Below are 16,592 nucleotides of genomic sequence, written 5' to 3'. Positions count from 1 at the left end.
CACAACTTCGTGCCGGGTAACCATGACGATTGTTGTAGGAATAGGGTTTATAGCTAGGCAAAAACCTATAAGTAGCTAGCCGACTTGTGAGTGCGCGTGCGAGAGCAGCTTTATCAATGACGACGAGTCATGCAGGTCGTCATCAGTTTTGCACGTCCAACTCGGTCGATTTTACCATCGACCAAGACAACTGACCCGAAACGTGGCGTTTTTGTGAAAAGACGTCAGTTGCTACCATCGCCCTTTTGCACACCCGCAACCACCTGTCATCGGAAAGGATAATGAACATTTGGCGGAAGCTGACGAGGATACTGGGATTTGTGAGACGGACACCACGTCGGCGGAAGGCGCGCATTCTATTCGTCGGGCTGAACAACGCCGGAAAAAGTACGCTGCTGAACCGTTTGAAACCTTACCGAGAACAACTGTCAAGGAAACTGATCACGCCCACTGTCGGCTATACCACCAACACGTTCGTGTGTGAGTGTTTCTATAAAATATACTTGCTATCAATACTATAATGTATATTATAATAAACTTATTTTAATTATAACTCATATTAAATGTATATATGCCCGGTATTAAGGTACTCATAATCTGTGAAGGCTATAATGTTATAACTTCCTCTATATAGGATCATGATTTATATATATATATTATAATTTATATATTTATCTATTCAAAATTTAAGAATTTTTAATGTATGGTTTTTAGTGTAGGTATCCGAAGGTACTTTTTATAATTTTATACACCGGGAAGAAGAAAAAAATGCTTCGATTTTCAATGTCAATATTTTTATTGATAGGAAAGTAAATCTAGTTAATACTTTGGGAGCTCAGAAATCAGAAGTAAGAATGCTCAGTGTTTTTTTTAATCATAGGGTTAAATGAAAAAAAAAATAAGATAAATGTGAATTTTTATGTTAAACCTGAAGGTTTTGATAAAGTCGACCTTATGTTTATCAAAAAATAAATAACCATATATGGTATAACTAAAATATTATTGACAGGAAACTGAGGAAACTGCAGATTAAAACATTGTTTGTCTGTGGTCTTGTTAAATTAATAAAACCAACAGTAATGAAGTTAAATAAACTAAATCTGATATGACTTAAACATTTTTGTTTAAATAAAATGAGGTTTGGCTCATGATATAGTATATAGGTACACTGCCGGTAGTCAGTAGATTAGATTGTATATTCCTAACTAAAAATAATGATGTAATATTATAATAATATAACTATGTATATGCGTATTGTCATTATTAAGAGTTGGTTAAACCATGGTCGCTAGTGCATTTTTTTTTGAGTTTCTTAAGTTTTATACTTGGCGTATTCCTATTTCCTGGTGTATATAATATAAGGGAGTTGGTACTCTGTAAAGTATTTATCAAAATATTAGTAATTTTTAGTCGCAAATTGTCTTTACAGAGGCCAGGGTCATCTCGAGTATTTTAGGGGTTCGAGGTAAAGAAAAATTGGTTCAGCAAAATGCCGTGTGAATTTTTTCGGATCTTTGTATTTCATTATGGAGCCCCCTAAAAAAACTGATCAATGGATATTTGGTACGTGAAACATATACGATCGCAATTTATTTTATATAGGTATTTTATTTTTATTATTTTACTTTTTATTTATCTGTCCATTTTTTGGTGTTTCAAAAATATTGTTTTATAATTTAGGTATTCTAGTTGAATCTTGAAGAGTTTTTGTATATAGATTGAAAAGTGTAAAAAGTTTTTACTTACAATATACTTATATAAACGGAGATTAAATATTAAAAAAAATACTTTCACAAAAGGCTATAGTAAAATGGAGTAGGTATAGGTACCTACTGCATTTTCCAAAGTCTATACGCGCTCTTAGTCTTAATCCGCACTTGCTTATATCAGTGCTTAAGCCCCCATCCTGAAATATAAGTCTTATATTATACTATATTGTAAAAAGCCGGCAATACCCTAGCCCTATCAATAAAATATTGAATCCCTAAAAAAAATCCAAGTTACGGAACTGGTTTATATACATGTGGTAATAATGGTAATATGGCATATATACGAAATTATTGATTAGTAAAATTTAAAGGCAAGAATATTACCACAGCGGTGTCCAAACTTATTTTCCACGGGCCACAAGAAAAAAATTCTGCCGGGTCTAAAATTTGAAAAAAAATGCTTTTAAACTTTAGTCATTATAGCATTTTAAGTATAGGTATGTAATTACATATTTAACGACGTTTTCATTGTACTTACTCATTTTAACTGTTTTATTTAATACTTAAACTAAATAATTACTACAAATTTATATAAATATTATATATTTATCTACAGTCGTCATGCTCCTACAAAAATAAAATAAGATATTATGATATAATACTATTTATATTATTAAATTACGTTGTAATTACAAAAACACTACGGCATAGCGATACGGGATTAAATATGAAGAATGTAATTATGTATAGGTACTGTATTTATAATATTTTGATTACTTGAACGTAAATAAGTGAAGAATATACTTTTGCGGCCAGATAATAAATTATGGCGCGACGGCGTTGGCCCGCGGGCTATAGTTTGGCCAGTGGCCGCCACTGATCTAGGGCATCTCGGAATGTTTTAATATTTTATTGATATTGTTATTGTTAAGTAAGTTATGAACGTTTTAAAATGTTAAAAAAAGAAAACAGTTTAAAAATGGTTACAATTTATTTAAAAATAATATCTAATATCAATCAAATCTTCAGAGATGTCCTAGATATAGTATTCTTTCTTTTAAATTTTATAAGCTGAAATTTACTCTCATTTTATAGAAACTAAGAGTAAAACGTATTATTGTGAATGTAAAATTTACCATGTTGTCATGTTACACCTATATTTGTAAGACGTAGAAAACAAATGTCCGAATGTCATCCTTTTATAATAAAAGGAAAAAAGTTACTATAGATAACCTACTTGAAGTTTAATTTAATGTTCGTAGCATAATTGTTTAAATACATGGTAATTTAAAAAAAAAATCTTTTTGTGCTATTTAAGAGACGTGTAATTTCAGATTTTTTTATATAAAATACTATACCATCGACGAAAAATATATGCTTGGTCAAAACAGTTTAAAAATATTACAGACGGTTCTTCATACAGTTTTTACATTGGAAACATTGAAACGTTGAGCGTAAATCTTTATAGTAACATTATATGAATGTATGAAATTAAAATATTGGAATTCGTCAGGGTTGCGAAAATTAGCAAATTATTTTGAAGTAACATTTTTATACATTTTTAATATTATTATTTACGAATTGGATAGGTATTTACGCGTAAAATGTACACGTATCCACGTAATATAATATTATTATAAGGTATAGGTACTTACCTACTTCAAAACTAATATATAATATTATATATTTATATTACCTATGTTAGACAGCAGAGCGACTTCTTTGGTTTTAAAATTATTAGGTACCTAACCTAAATATAACTAATATTATAAGAGTATTTCAATAAAGTTTTTTTTTAATGTTATGTCTGATAAAATATCAAAAGGCAGGGTTTTCTAAAATTTGCTTAGGAAGTTATAAATATAAATATTATAAAATGATCATAATACGATAAATATTATTGTAAAAGTAACAAATTAAATAAAAAAAAAACTATTTAAATTATTGTTTTATTATACCTAAGTACCTATTCTTTGTATGTTGATAATTGGCAAGGCCGACGCTATTATTGTATTATTACTTACCTAATATTTATATAAATAAGAAGACGCCATACCCAACTTTAATACGTCCGTCCTATTAAAGGTCAATATATTTACTTTGTATGACTAAATAGATATGATTATATTACACGACTACATGATTAGGTACCAACAATTTAAGTTTTAAATTAGAATAGGTACATAATATTATAACATTTTAATATCAAAATATCTTATATCTATTAATTATTACAAGTCATTAAAAAAAAATAATTAAAAATAATAGGTAGTTACAAATGTGAAATGAGTGACTCAGTTATGTATCTAAAATACATATTGTATTTCAGTTTCTACCCAGCCCTGCCTATAGTTGGACATTCACACTTCAAACATTTAAAAATGTTTCTGACTCGTAATTCAAAATATGTCAAATTGTGTTTACTAATCAGTAAGACAGTAACCAATAATTATACATTTTTTTTAGTCAAAATATTACGCGTCATTTACTATAGTGCTTTGATATGTTAAAATATTTATTGTTTAATCGTACGTAATTAAAATTCATATCGGTCGTTCAATATTAAGCGTTCAAGAAGTCATCAAGATTTTCAAGAAGAAATAGTTCGTACTGACTCGTATCGAAGTCTAAGAGAACGATATAGGTCAGTACGTATCGTTTGTATATTGAACTTCTTGAACACTCAAAATCAAATCGATACGAATCGATACAGTCCAAATTTCCTCCTTGAAAATCTCGCATATATGTGGTATACCAGCGATACTCAAAATTTAATACTTAAACTTTGATACGCTTGTCTGTACGAAATCATTCCGTAATCCGTATGGATTACTGCATTTTTATTTTTTCCTATTAAATATCACTGTGTCTCCGTGCATCGGAGTATGAATTTATGGAGGGAATAAACATGAAACAGAAGCGACCGATCAGCTGTTTCAGCGCCGCTTCCGATTCGTTCAATACCTATGATATTCAAATTTGTTTTATCCCGCAAAGCTTTGTGATAAGACACCGAATGGCGGAGATACCGATTTTTGAGGGCCGTTTAACAGCCATCGCGGATCAATAAATTCAAGGCACTAGCCAGTAGCCACTACGTAGTTAGCTGGCTGGATCGGCTGTTCGTTTCATTGACTCTTCGACAGTCTTTTCGTTTTTGGTGAACATTGTGAACGCGCGTAAAGGAATAACGATGCTAATCCAATGTTCGCTCATTGTCCAAGACCTAACTTGTGCTCGGCCGAACACTCGGTCGCTCAGGTCGTGTGTGATGACCAAAAAACAAAACGACGAATACTATGTGTGTGTGAAGAACTCGATGTTTCCGAACGTCAGAAACTACAAGCTCACCATGTTGCAAAACATATACCACAATTTCATCAAACAAGGGAAGTTGGGATTGGAGTTCAGCGAGCCCAGACAAGCATTATTGATAGTATGCGAAGACAAAAGATTGCTTTACGTTTTCTTCCGTCAACTTAAGAACATTATTGACGGAAAAAACGTATTAATCGGCACACATCAAATGCCTAAGACAGTACCTGCTAAAAGTGACCTTATAAATCGTTTTGATCCAATGTCTCTCCAGTTTGTTGCTGTAAATCGTTTTGACAACCGTGTATTGAATATGAGACATTTGAATAAACTTGTGTTGGAAAACTGCGATTTACATACACTTCCTATACAGATTGGCCATTTACCGATTAAATATCTTAGCATTTCAGGTAGTAAACTACCTACATCAAAAAATGAACTAGATATCTTCTGGAATTGGACATCTATAATCACAATTTGCCATACATTAACAACCTTAAAAATGGATTCCATTGGTTTGAAAAAGTTGCCGTTTGAAATATTCTTCCTAAAAAATCTACAAACTTTGTCTGCATCCAACAATAATCTGGTAATTTATGAATTAATTACTATTAATAATAACAATTAATTAGTATTTTTTACTATTTTTACTGTGCACTTTTACAAACTATCATTTTATTTCTAATTTCTCTCTTCAATGCATTGATAAAATTTATATAGTATATAGTATTTGTTATATTATTTTCTATTCTTACACAATTGGTTTTTAATAATATATATTTTACTGTTTCCAGTAGCGTAACAATAATAAAAAACTTTGGGACTCCCTATAAAATAAAAAATGGCCCCCTTAAATATTGTTTATAGTTTAAAGACATTAATCTGATATAGGTAACTAACTAATTATAACAATTATGAGACAAAAAAAGCATTTTTATTATTCATATTAATCTGTTCTTCCTGTGGTTGAAACATGTGTAATTTTTGGAAATTTTAAAATTATTTTATTTTTTTCTTCTTTTAATTTCCTTTTTTGAGAACTAGGTAAAACTTTATTTTTTTCATAATATATTCTTTCATCTATCTAAAAATCTAAATTTATTCTATTTGGCGATGCTGGTTTTTATGTACTACATATGACAATGGTATTTTTTTTTAAAATATTAAATATTCCTTTTGAGAATACAGGTAAAATTAAAAAAATAACTACTCTTATTTTTTTTTATAGAGTTAATCTAAAACCCAAAATTATATGTATTTAACAATTAACAATATAGTGCCAAGAATATATGACTACCTAAATATTCAGTTATATTTATTATACTCAATAGAAAAAATTCATATTTTATACTAGGGATCAGTTCTGAATATTTTTTATCATTTACAGTGAAACATACTCGTTACTTTTCTGTTATATGAAACTAGGGCTGTTATTGTTGATTGTAACGCTAGAACACAGTTGCACTTGTATATCATTTAGTTCTAACCAGGGCTCGTGAGTTCATGCTCTAAGAAATGGCTAAATAAGTCAGGGGCGTCTCCAGACCTTGGCTATGGGGGGGGCGAAATAATAAAAAAATAAATATTAATTTACATGAGAATATGGGATTCAGATACTGAGTGATGAACCATTTTTTTTTCAACTTTTGTAATTTAGAACTATAATAGTCTCCTATCTATAAAATATTTGTGTCACTGAAATGTTACAATATTAAAAACAAATTGTCATAGTCATCATAGTATACAAATTTATTTTATTGATTAATAGTTAAATATAAGTAGTTTATAAAACAAAATCTAAAATTCTTTTATTTTTAGCAAAGCGGTCTATTATTTTGTCAACGCTTAATTGAAGCTGCCTATGTATATGTAAAAGCGCCAAACCTGTCAATCTACTTTAGATATTATAGATATTAGATATTACTATAGATACTAGTATGATACTATATGATCGCGAATACGTGTTTTGATAACAAGATAATATTGTGAAATTACTGAAATTTCATATTATATAAATGTCAAATAATTTAATATAAATTATAAAATTTACTAATAATTACTATGCAAGTCAGTCACCTTACGGGGGGGGCGATCGCCCCTTTCGCCCCCCCCACAAGGACGCCCCTGAAATAAGTATGCACTTATGCACTAAAAGCTGGGAAAATATGCCTTTAAAAGTTCAGAAATATGCATTTATATGCACTAAAAATCTAAAAATATGTATCAAAAATATGTAGATTAAAAAATAAAAATACTATAAGTAAATTTTGGAATAACAAAAAAATGTCCATTCATATTATTAAAAGTTTATTAAAAGTTATATTTTATTATATTAATGTACTCGATTTCAAAAAATAAATTAAAAATACCTATCAATAATCAATTAAAAAAATATCCAGTCAGTCAGTCCCTCATTTTAAATCTGAAAATTTAAAATCCAATTTATTAAACCATACAAATTACTTAGGTAATTAAATAATTTGTATTTACTTAAGGAGTTGCATTGCACAAAAATAATTTTTTTAATGTTGTCAAGTTTGAATTAACGGCGATTTAGTGTGAGTAAAGTAGTGTATATTGAAAATGATCTTTCAACGTCAGCAGAGGTGATTAGTGAATATTTAAAACACAAAAAATCATTAAGTGTCATGTCTTCGGGTAATCCTAGATTTGTCATATTTTTCTCTTCACCATATTATATAATTTCAGAAATTTTGCAAATCATTTTGTAACTATGGTTATACATAAAATTACGCATACTTAACCACAGTACCTTGAAATGGATTTCTATGTCACCTAGCATTAAATACGACTTAGCAAGATTGATATGCAAATGCATGAACGCTCGAGCCCTGGTTATAACTGTTTTAGTCGCGATAACGGAGGTAGTCTTAGGTGGTAGTCACCATAATAGCCATAGCTTGTATAGCTGGAAAACATAATATTGGTAGTCTTAGGTTACATGATTCATGATTGTGTTGTTATCACAAAACAAAGTAGGTAGTCTCATATATAATAAAAGTACCAAATACTCAAATTAATATAATTAACACAAACTTTTAATAGATTCAAATATTAAAACCTAATATTCGATAACATCCACTGTTAATAAAATTAACAACATTATTACCATTTTTTAAAATTCAGTAAAATATATTCATTAATTTTTTTCATATGCACCATCGATATTCTTAAACTGACCTAACTGTAATCTGCAAGAATTGGTGGCCAGCAGAACCAATCTTTGTTCATAGCTTCAATAATTTAGTGAATTTATCTATTATCAAACTTAAAGTTAAAACAATTTCTGTATTTATACAGGATTTTTAACATATTAAAGGTTAGGTTAAAAACGTAATGTAAGTTATGAGAATGTAAATATTACAATTAAAAAATGCTCATTTAGGTAAGGCATAAAAATTTTAATATCATAGAAAAGCTTAAGTAAAAACATTATAGATTTGTTCTCAACTTAAATTTTGATAATAGGTTATTTCACTCTAATATAATATTAGAGTTAACAATAAAAGATTGATTCTGTTAAACGCTCATTTGCTACGTTGTCTGTAGGTTAGCAAAGAAAAACAAACAGTGCACATATAATTTAAAAGGTTAAAACTTAAAATGTAAGTTTGTTAATTAATTATATTAACCTATCCAATGAAGGTATGATAGCTTATATACAATAGTCCTATAATTAGTATTCATTATACAATTTGGTGTTAGGTAATATTTCAAACTACTTGCACATTGTATGTCCCATAGACTATAACTAATAAACATTTGAATGCATATAATTCAGGGCTTTATATATTTATAATCATATAAAAGAAAATGTATGTTATGATTGTAAATAAATTTCATTATTTTGTGTACAAAATAAATTCAAATAGTTGCTTTAACTTGTGTAATTTTAAAATTTTTTTTTCAGTCATATTTACCTCAGTTCATCGGCGATCTTAAGAAACTTGAAAGCTTATTTGTTGCTGACAACTCATTAGTATACTTTCCTCATATTTTATCTTGCAGAACCTTCAAAGAAGTCGACATATCAAATAATTTATTTCAGTTACCGAGATCTCTACAGTTTGATCACATAATTAAATATTTAAAAGTATTTGAAACTGAAGTGAAAAGAGATATAGTATTAGATATAAAACCATTAAATCACTTGGCATTTTACAATATGCTGGATAATTGGATACCATTTAAGAGACAAGATATACCTCGTACACTGTGGATATATTTTGATGTAGTTGGTCGTTGTATGTTGTGTAATAAGTGGATACTACCTGAGTATTCTCGAATAAGTCATACGTATGCTTTACCTACAGCAATAAGTACAATTAAAGATCACACAATCAACGGTATACCATGGCAATCATTGATATGTTGTTATAGATATGATTGTAAGAGACGAGTTTAGTATAAGCCATATTTATGTATATTTATTGATATGAAACTTAATTAAGTATAAAAAATATTCTAATTAAAAAGTGTATTTATAAAAATTGACATTATCTTTTATCACTGTATCAATGTTTAATACTAAACTAATAATACAAATAAACAAATAAAACAAATAATAATAAAGCAGTTAAAAAGATTATTTAAAAAATTAAAAATCTTCTGTTTTTACAAAATTTGTTATTAATTTATTTTAAATTTTGAGTAATCTTAATTGTATTTAATACAAATTTGATTAAAATACATTGTTATATTTTGTATTATATTTTTCTTTCCTTAATTAAAGTAGTTTACCTGTATACTAGTGTATAATAATAACATAATTATTGTGATACTCATTTACTATTATTATTATTATTCTACCTGTATAAGTAAGATCTCCTAAAATTATAATATATATCATTAATCACTTACTTATTTTAATCTATAATTATAAAAATTGATGATTTTATTAAATATTTAAAAATGTATAACAACTGTAAATACTTGATTTTGTCCATGAAAAGAGACATTTTAGCAGTTAATCAAACATTGACTGAATATGTAAATTCATTTTTAATTTATATGTCATACATAATGTAATATAATATTGTCTTTAAGTATATATAGTAAAGAATAATTTAAATTTAAATTTGAAAGTACATTTGTAGTGCATTGTGTTTACATTTTAATGAAATTACTCTAAGTTTAGTTACAATTAAATCTATTATTATTATATCTATTATTATTTAAATAAACACGTATTTAAAAACATTTTTAAAATTATCTAGGTAATTACTATTTGTTGATTAGGCCCCCCTTCATTATTAATATGTAACTACAGGCAGTAGATTAATGGAATTTTTTTTTTAATGAATAGGAATATGGAAAATTAATTATTTGGCCCCTTAAATATATTTTTATTGATTATTTTAAGATGATTTGTAGCATTAATAAGGACTTTTTTGATAAGTACTTGTTGTAGTATGCCGTATAGTAATATAAACAAAAGTGATTATGTCTTGCAGATTAATAATACAATTTAAAAGAATGATTATTTTTTAATATATTAAAGCTTTCATAATTTTTATTTCCATTAAATGTGATATATACCTGGAGTATATATCACATACTTAACATTTTTATCATCAAAACCTAGAATTTATTGTTATAACAGTGGCTTTAGTATGGTTAGATGTTATACTTAAGTATAGTAGTATAAAATGTAGTAAATATTTGAAATTACTATTAATTGTCTTATCTTTTAACCATATAAATTAAATAATTTATGTACTTTTGACTAAAAGTGTTATTGGCTATAAAATTTAACCATATCTATTATTAGGACTGCTTCAAATTTTCTATCACATAGTAAATCTAAATTATTTTTTGTGTGCACTGTACAAATATACTTAAACCATAAACAGGCGCAAATCTGGGATTATTTTAATGAGACGTAATTAATTAACTTAGAATAATATAGTGAATTCAAGCCTCATTTATACTAAGAACAATTATAATTATGAAATTATTTTTTAAATTAATAATAAAACCCTGGAATTTTATGCAATTGCATGTTTGTATATAATGTATTGGAGTTTGAAATGTCAACGATTCATATTGCTCCAAACTTCAAATTAGTTTGTATAATCTTGAATGAATTTTTTTTTTTAAAGTTTTTCGAGACTCTTGAGAGTCTTGTGGTTATAAATTTTATATATTATTTGAACATTTTATATATTTAAGCTACAAAACAATTTATAACGTTTTGAAATATTGACGAAATATCTAATTATAAAAATGTTGACTTTAAATGCTTATAAAAAAAATCATACCTGTGATGTATCTTAAAAATATATTTTAACTGCTTTTATAAAAACTTGTAGAAAAGGTGTATCAATATTTCAAGCTTTTTGACTAAACGAAAAAATTTTAATTTTAATTTAAAATGTCAATAAATAACTCAAAATAAGTCATCATGACTCATTTATATGAGAAAATAACACAGAAATATTAGGAATTTTAAATGTTGACCTTTTAAAACTGCAAATTAAATCGAGTTTTATACAGAAACCACTTTTTAAGTTGATGATCAGAGCATTTTCTTGACTACTTTTCTTGTGTAGGTACATAAAAAAAAAAATCCAATATGTACAAATAAGATTAAAGTGATAGCCGATAGGTAAATAATTAGCAAATAATTTTTTAATTAATTTAGTCTAATTACCTATATGAACAAAAGGGGTATGTACTATGTATGGACTGTATAGTTGCAAGGTTGAAGTAGGTATTTCTATATAAATTAAAACAAATAACAATATTCGAAGAACGATTTTTTTTACAAAAAAATTTCTAAAGAGTTTTGTGTACCTTGAAATCAATTTGAAATACGTTGAGAAATATACTGGAGCGAAATAAAAGATTCAATAAATGGAGTGCTGTTTCACTGTTTTAGTCAGACCAGTACTAAGTAGGTACCTCTATTGAGACAGATTAGAAAACAACAATGTATGAGATTACCTGTTTAATATTTTATTAACATCTATAAAACACGGTATAATATTTTCTAGAATTATTGCAATAGTGACATATTATATTTTTATTGCACAAACTAAATTAAATTAAAAACAATAGGATGGTTATTTTATACTTTTACTTTATCCTGTTTCAATATTTTATTCGAAGTATTATTAAATACTTTTTTTTTACTTAAAATTATAAAACAAAACGTAAATTAAAAACATAACTTTTATATTTTTTACAATATCAGTACTTAAATCTAATACCTAGGTGTTAACAATTATAGATGTGTTTTACATTGGTATTTTTTTTTAATTTTCAAAATTATTTTTCATTTATTTATTAGTCCAACTAGTATATTAGAATTTAAATTAATTTGAAATATATGTGTTATAAATTATAATACTTACAATGTATTTATATTAGTTTACGTATTTAAAAAATTGAGAAATATATTTAGATATGTACATTTTGAATAATTGATTGCTTGTTGTTTTTTTCTATTAGCTTTTGGTCGGTAACACAATATGAAAGCTCGAAATTTATACAGTTACACAATTATACAAGTATACTAGACAGGATTATGACAAACATATAAGGAAAAAAACAATGTATAGTGATATTAAGACAGTAAAATGTGGAAAAAAATGTACAAAAATAATATTAAAGGTTAAATTACGAAACCAGCTTCCAATATTAAGTCAATTATTTATTTAATGATGATTTTACACTTTATATTGAGCATAGAGGAGGTTGGAGGGAATATTTAGAGACTTAAGATAGCTTATCAGAGATATACGCTTAATATGTAATGATAGAAAGAGTATTAATAAATGAGAGAAGTTACGGACGCTTAAAGTTATGTGTAGTGGGGACCGGGACCCATTTAATCCAAATTTGTATGCTTGATCTAGAAGAAGAGAATGGTCCACCTAAAGTTATTTAAAACGGACAATATTAAACCTTAGTAAATCTAGGTTGTTAAAACAAGTTTTTTTTATTAGGGATAATGGGGATAATAGTTTCATATTTTGATGCAAAGTTGACCGGAAGGTTATTTCAGTAGTTGAACCCTGGTATGACGACATAGCGTTGGGATTAAATCAGTACAAGGTAATTGAATAAAATAATGTAAAATTGTATCGGAAGTAGCTTTGGCGAGTTTGTCAGCTATTTCGTAATCATGTGTGTCGATATGGCTTGGGGCCCACATACGTTGAATGCCATTGGACTGATTGAGAACATTTATATGTATATGATGTAATATGATATATGAAAGGTTAGTGAAGATAATTTAAAATCAAATGGATTTGATACACGGGATTGTAAACAGGCTATAGAGTCAGAAGTTAATGTGTAATTATTAGGGGCTAAATCTTAGATTAATTAAAGGACTCCTAGAATAGCAGTATAGAAAGATGATGAATGAGGTAGATTATTGGAGAATCCATCAATCAAATATTGGAGAATCTATCAATTTGAATGATGGTAAAAATGGGTAATAAGGAGAGTTTAGTTTATAACATATTGGCGGAAGTTATAGATTGAGAGTTGGGTGCGATTGAGAGAACATGTTCTGCAGGTATTGATTTGGAGGTGTAACGCCAGGTGATAAAGAAAGAATAGTAGGTAGGTATACCTATCTAAGATATAATTATGGTTAGAATGAGCTAAAGGTTAGGTTGATGTGCCTATTTAAACATAAACCTATTTGAAATACTTTTTTTAAAACATATTTCGTTACTAAACTATATTCGGTATCAATGTCTCCTAACTAATCCATTGTCTGTTTTCCGCATCGTTGTAGATAACAACGTCAAGTTTACTGCCAGCGACATGTCTGGCCGAGACGGGTACCGGAGCATGTGGGAGTCCATGTACGGCCAGTGCGACGCTATCGTGTTCGTTGTAGACAGTACGGATCAGATGCGGTTCGCTGTGGTCAAGGACGAGCTGGACATGATGCTCCGGCACCCAGACATAGCCGACCGACCAGACCTGCCCATACTGTTTGTGGCTAATAAGATAGCTGCGCCGGACGCGTGCGGCGCGTCCGCCATGGCCGGAGCTCTCAAACTGCACGAGCAAATGGAACAGGATCGTCCGTGGCGGTTGGTCAGCGCAGACGCGGTAGCCGCACCCGATCAGCCGGCCGACGACGGTCTTGCCGATGCCATGGAATGGCTGACAGAATTGGTCAAGTTCACTCGGCGGCGATGAAAATATGTCCATTCACTGCCATATTCGCAATAATTGAATAACATTGGTGGTATTTTTTATTTTTGTTATTTTATCGTGAGATCTATAATTCGTTGTTTTTATTATTAATAGGTATTATCGCCCACCGTTGGCACCGTACACAAATTCGAAAATTATTTTCGTCCGATTCAGTAACTCTTATTTTAATTATTTTTCCTATTGAACACATTTTAGTAGGTATACCACACAAATAAAACGCGTTATTTAACCTGTATTACCATAACAAGCCTTAACAATAATTTTAAATAATTTAAATACCTATAGGTTGATCTATTTAACCTAAAACATTCATTATTTCAAAAACTATAATATAACCCGGTGAAACACGATTGCGCCCGTCCTACCTTTTTACATGCCAAAAACGTAACACGATTGCGCACCCTTGTGAACTTAGCAGTGCAATGATAACAGATAACTTTTAAAATGGTCTAACAAATTTGTTAGTGATTGTTAGACAACTTCCAAAGTTTGTTAGACATTATTTTCGGCGCAATAAACTTTTTAACTTTTGCACTGCTATTTTCACGGCAGCAGTGCAAAAGTTTGTCAGAATTTTTTCTTTCGCTCAAACAACAAATCTAGGTTTGTTAGAGATTGTTAGACAACTTTCAAAGTTTGTTAGACATTATTTTTAGCGCTAGAATTTTTTTACTTTTGCACTGCTACCACCTGAACTACAATTTATGGAAAACGAAATATTCACAGTTATTAATGATGGGTATCAGATGAAGTAACAAATATAATTTAATGTAAAGAATTATACTTTTCAGTTTTTTCATGAAGCGAGATTTTGTTAGCGTACCACAGGTTGAGAAACGCTTTACCTATGAGAGTTTTAGAAAAAGATAATTCAGAGCTATATTCGTTATGATATATTCATAAAAATAAAACTTGATTTGATTAAACATTAATAGTTAGTTAAAAAATCAAATTTCATTAAAAAAATTGTATGAAAAATTAGTATGAATCAACAAGTAGGTATATTTGATTAAAAAAATGTAATGTGATTAAAAAAAATGATTAAATAAAAATTGAATAAGAATAAAATATCAATATTTTTGACAAAGAATCTAATTTGATTAAATAAAATTATTTAATTTAATACAAGATTAATACATGATAAAAAAATCTATATTAGATAAAAAATGTAATTTTATCAAAAGTTCACTATAATATTTCTTTTAAAAATCGTATTTAGGTACGCTTGTTATTTAATTTAATTGTTTTTGTATAAAATATTAAATGTGGTGTTATCATAATGTTATTTATATTGTTTAGTCTTTTAACTTTTCGTTGAAGATCATCATGGAGGTAGGTAATTATAGGCAATTATATTAATATTAACATTTATGTTTTTTTCTTATTTTTTTTTAATCAAATAATATTTTTTATTCAATAAATCCAAGTTTTTAATCCAAAATATCGATTTTTTATTCATTCTAATTGTTTTTTAATCAAATAAGAAATTTTATTAATTTTAATTTTTTAATTTACTTAATGATTTTTTTAATCAAATTAAATGTTTTATCTAATATACTTTTTTATTCACATTAGATTTTTTTAATATAAAGAAATAAGGTCTCGACTACATAGGTCATTGGCCGCTTTATTAGATTTTTTTATTCATAATTATTCTTTATTCTGTATTTTTTTTTTTTTTTTGAATTAATTAGATTTTTTATCCAATATTAATTGGTTATTCAATAATTTTTTTTAAAATGTAAATATTCCTTCTCAGTTTAAAAATTTGCATTAGTGTCTTAGTGATCGTTGAAGTTAAATAAATAATTATATTATAAAATGTATTTATATTTTATGTTATAAAATAAATTTATGTATGAGTATCAACGAGTGAGTTATGATTTTTTTTTTACAGATATTTGAAGTACAAATTTAGAGAAAATTAGTTATTTAAACAACAATATCACAAGTTACAAGTAGCCAATTTTAGACATAATCTATTTAATATTTTTGATGTTATTTATAAGCTAGTAACTCTAGATACTTTAAATGTTCACAAAATGTCAATAAGACTATTACATGATAACATTTTAAAATATTTTAGCCTTTATTTGAAATAATTAAACCCATAAGAATTTTTTCATTATTATTAAATTTGCTCATTTATTTAAAAATATTAGGCTGACAAACAGTCTTAGCTGAGAATATTCTATTTGCTATTTGGTACTCTTGATTGAAATTTACCTAATATATATTTCTAGCTGTGACTAACATGGCATTAAATAATGACAAATTAAATAATGCTAGAGGATTTACTCAGTCTTTTCAAAATTCATTAATGTAAATTTAAAATTACATATATTTTTAACATGTTTGTTTGAA

General features: G+C 27.6%; 2 protein-coding genes across 3 annotated transcripts; both read left to right on the top strand.

The window, feature by feature from the left end:
- The first annotated feature begins 59 nt into the window (after window positions 1–59).
- LOC107167495 (ADP ribosylation factor-like 6) lies at window positions 60–16,506 on the top strand. 2 transcript variants are annotated; one of them, XM_089216742.1, is made up of 3 exons: window positions 60–480; window positions 13,798–14,259; window positions 16,126–16,506. In XM_089216742.1, exons 1-2 carry the CDS (start codon window positions 282–284, stop codon window positions 14,208–14,210), a joined length of 612 nt encoding a protein of 203 aa, XP_089072868.1. In that variant the 5' UTR covers window positions 60–281; the 3' UTR covers window positions 14,211–14,259; window positions 16,126–16,506. The 2 variants fall into 2 exon arrangements, with proteins under 2 accessions (XP_089072868.1, XP_015372035.2); XM_015516549.2 differs by lacking the exon at window positions 16,126–16,506 and having other exon boundaries at window positions 13,798–16,020.
- LOC107167494 (uncharacterized) lies at window positions 4,709–11,040 on the top strand. The gene is made up of 2 exons (XM_015516548.2): window positions 4,709–5,613; window positions 8,956–11,040. The coding sequence occupies exons 1-2, from the start codon at window positions 4,903–4,905 to the stop codon at window positions 9,448–9,450; spliced, it is 1,206 nt and encodes a 401-aa protein (XP_015372034.2). The 5' UTR covers window positions 4,709–4,902; the 3' UTR covers window positions 9,451–11,040.
- Window positions 16,507–16,592: the final 86 nt, after the last annotated feature.

The sequence above is a fragment of the Diuraphis noxia genome, unplaced genomic scaffold (assembly GCF_037042655.1).
Source record: "Diuraphis noxia isolate RWA-SAM2 unplaced genomic scaffold, SU_Dnox_SAM2 contig0001, whole genome shotgun sequence".
In the NCBI taxonomy this organism is placed as follows: Eukaryota; Metazoa; Arthropoda; class Insecta; order Hemiptera; family Aphididae; genus Diuraphis; species Diuraphis noxia.
Note: the sequence above shows the minus strand (reverse complement) of the source record. Positions and strands in the feature narration are given on the sequence as shown.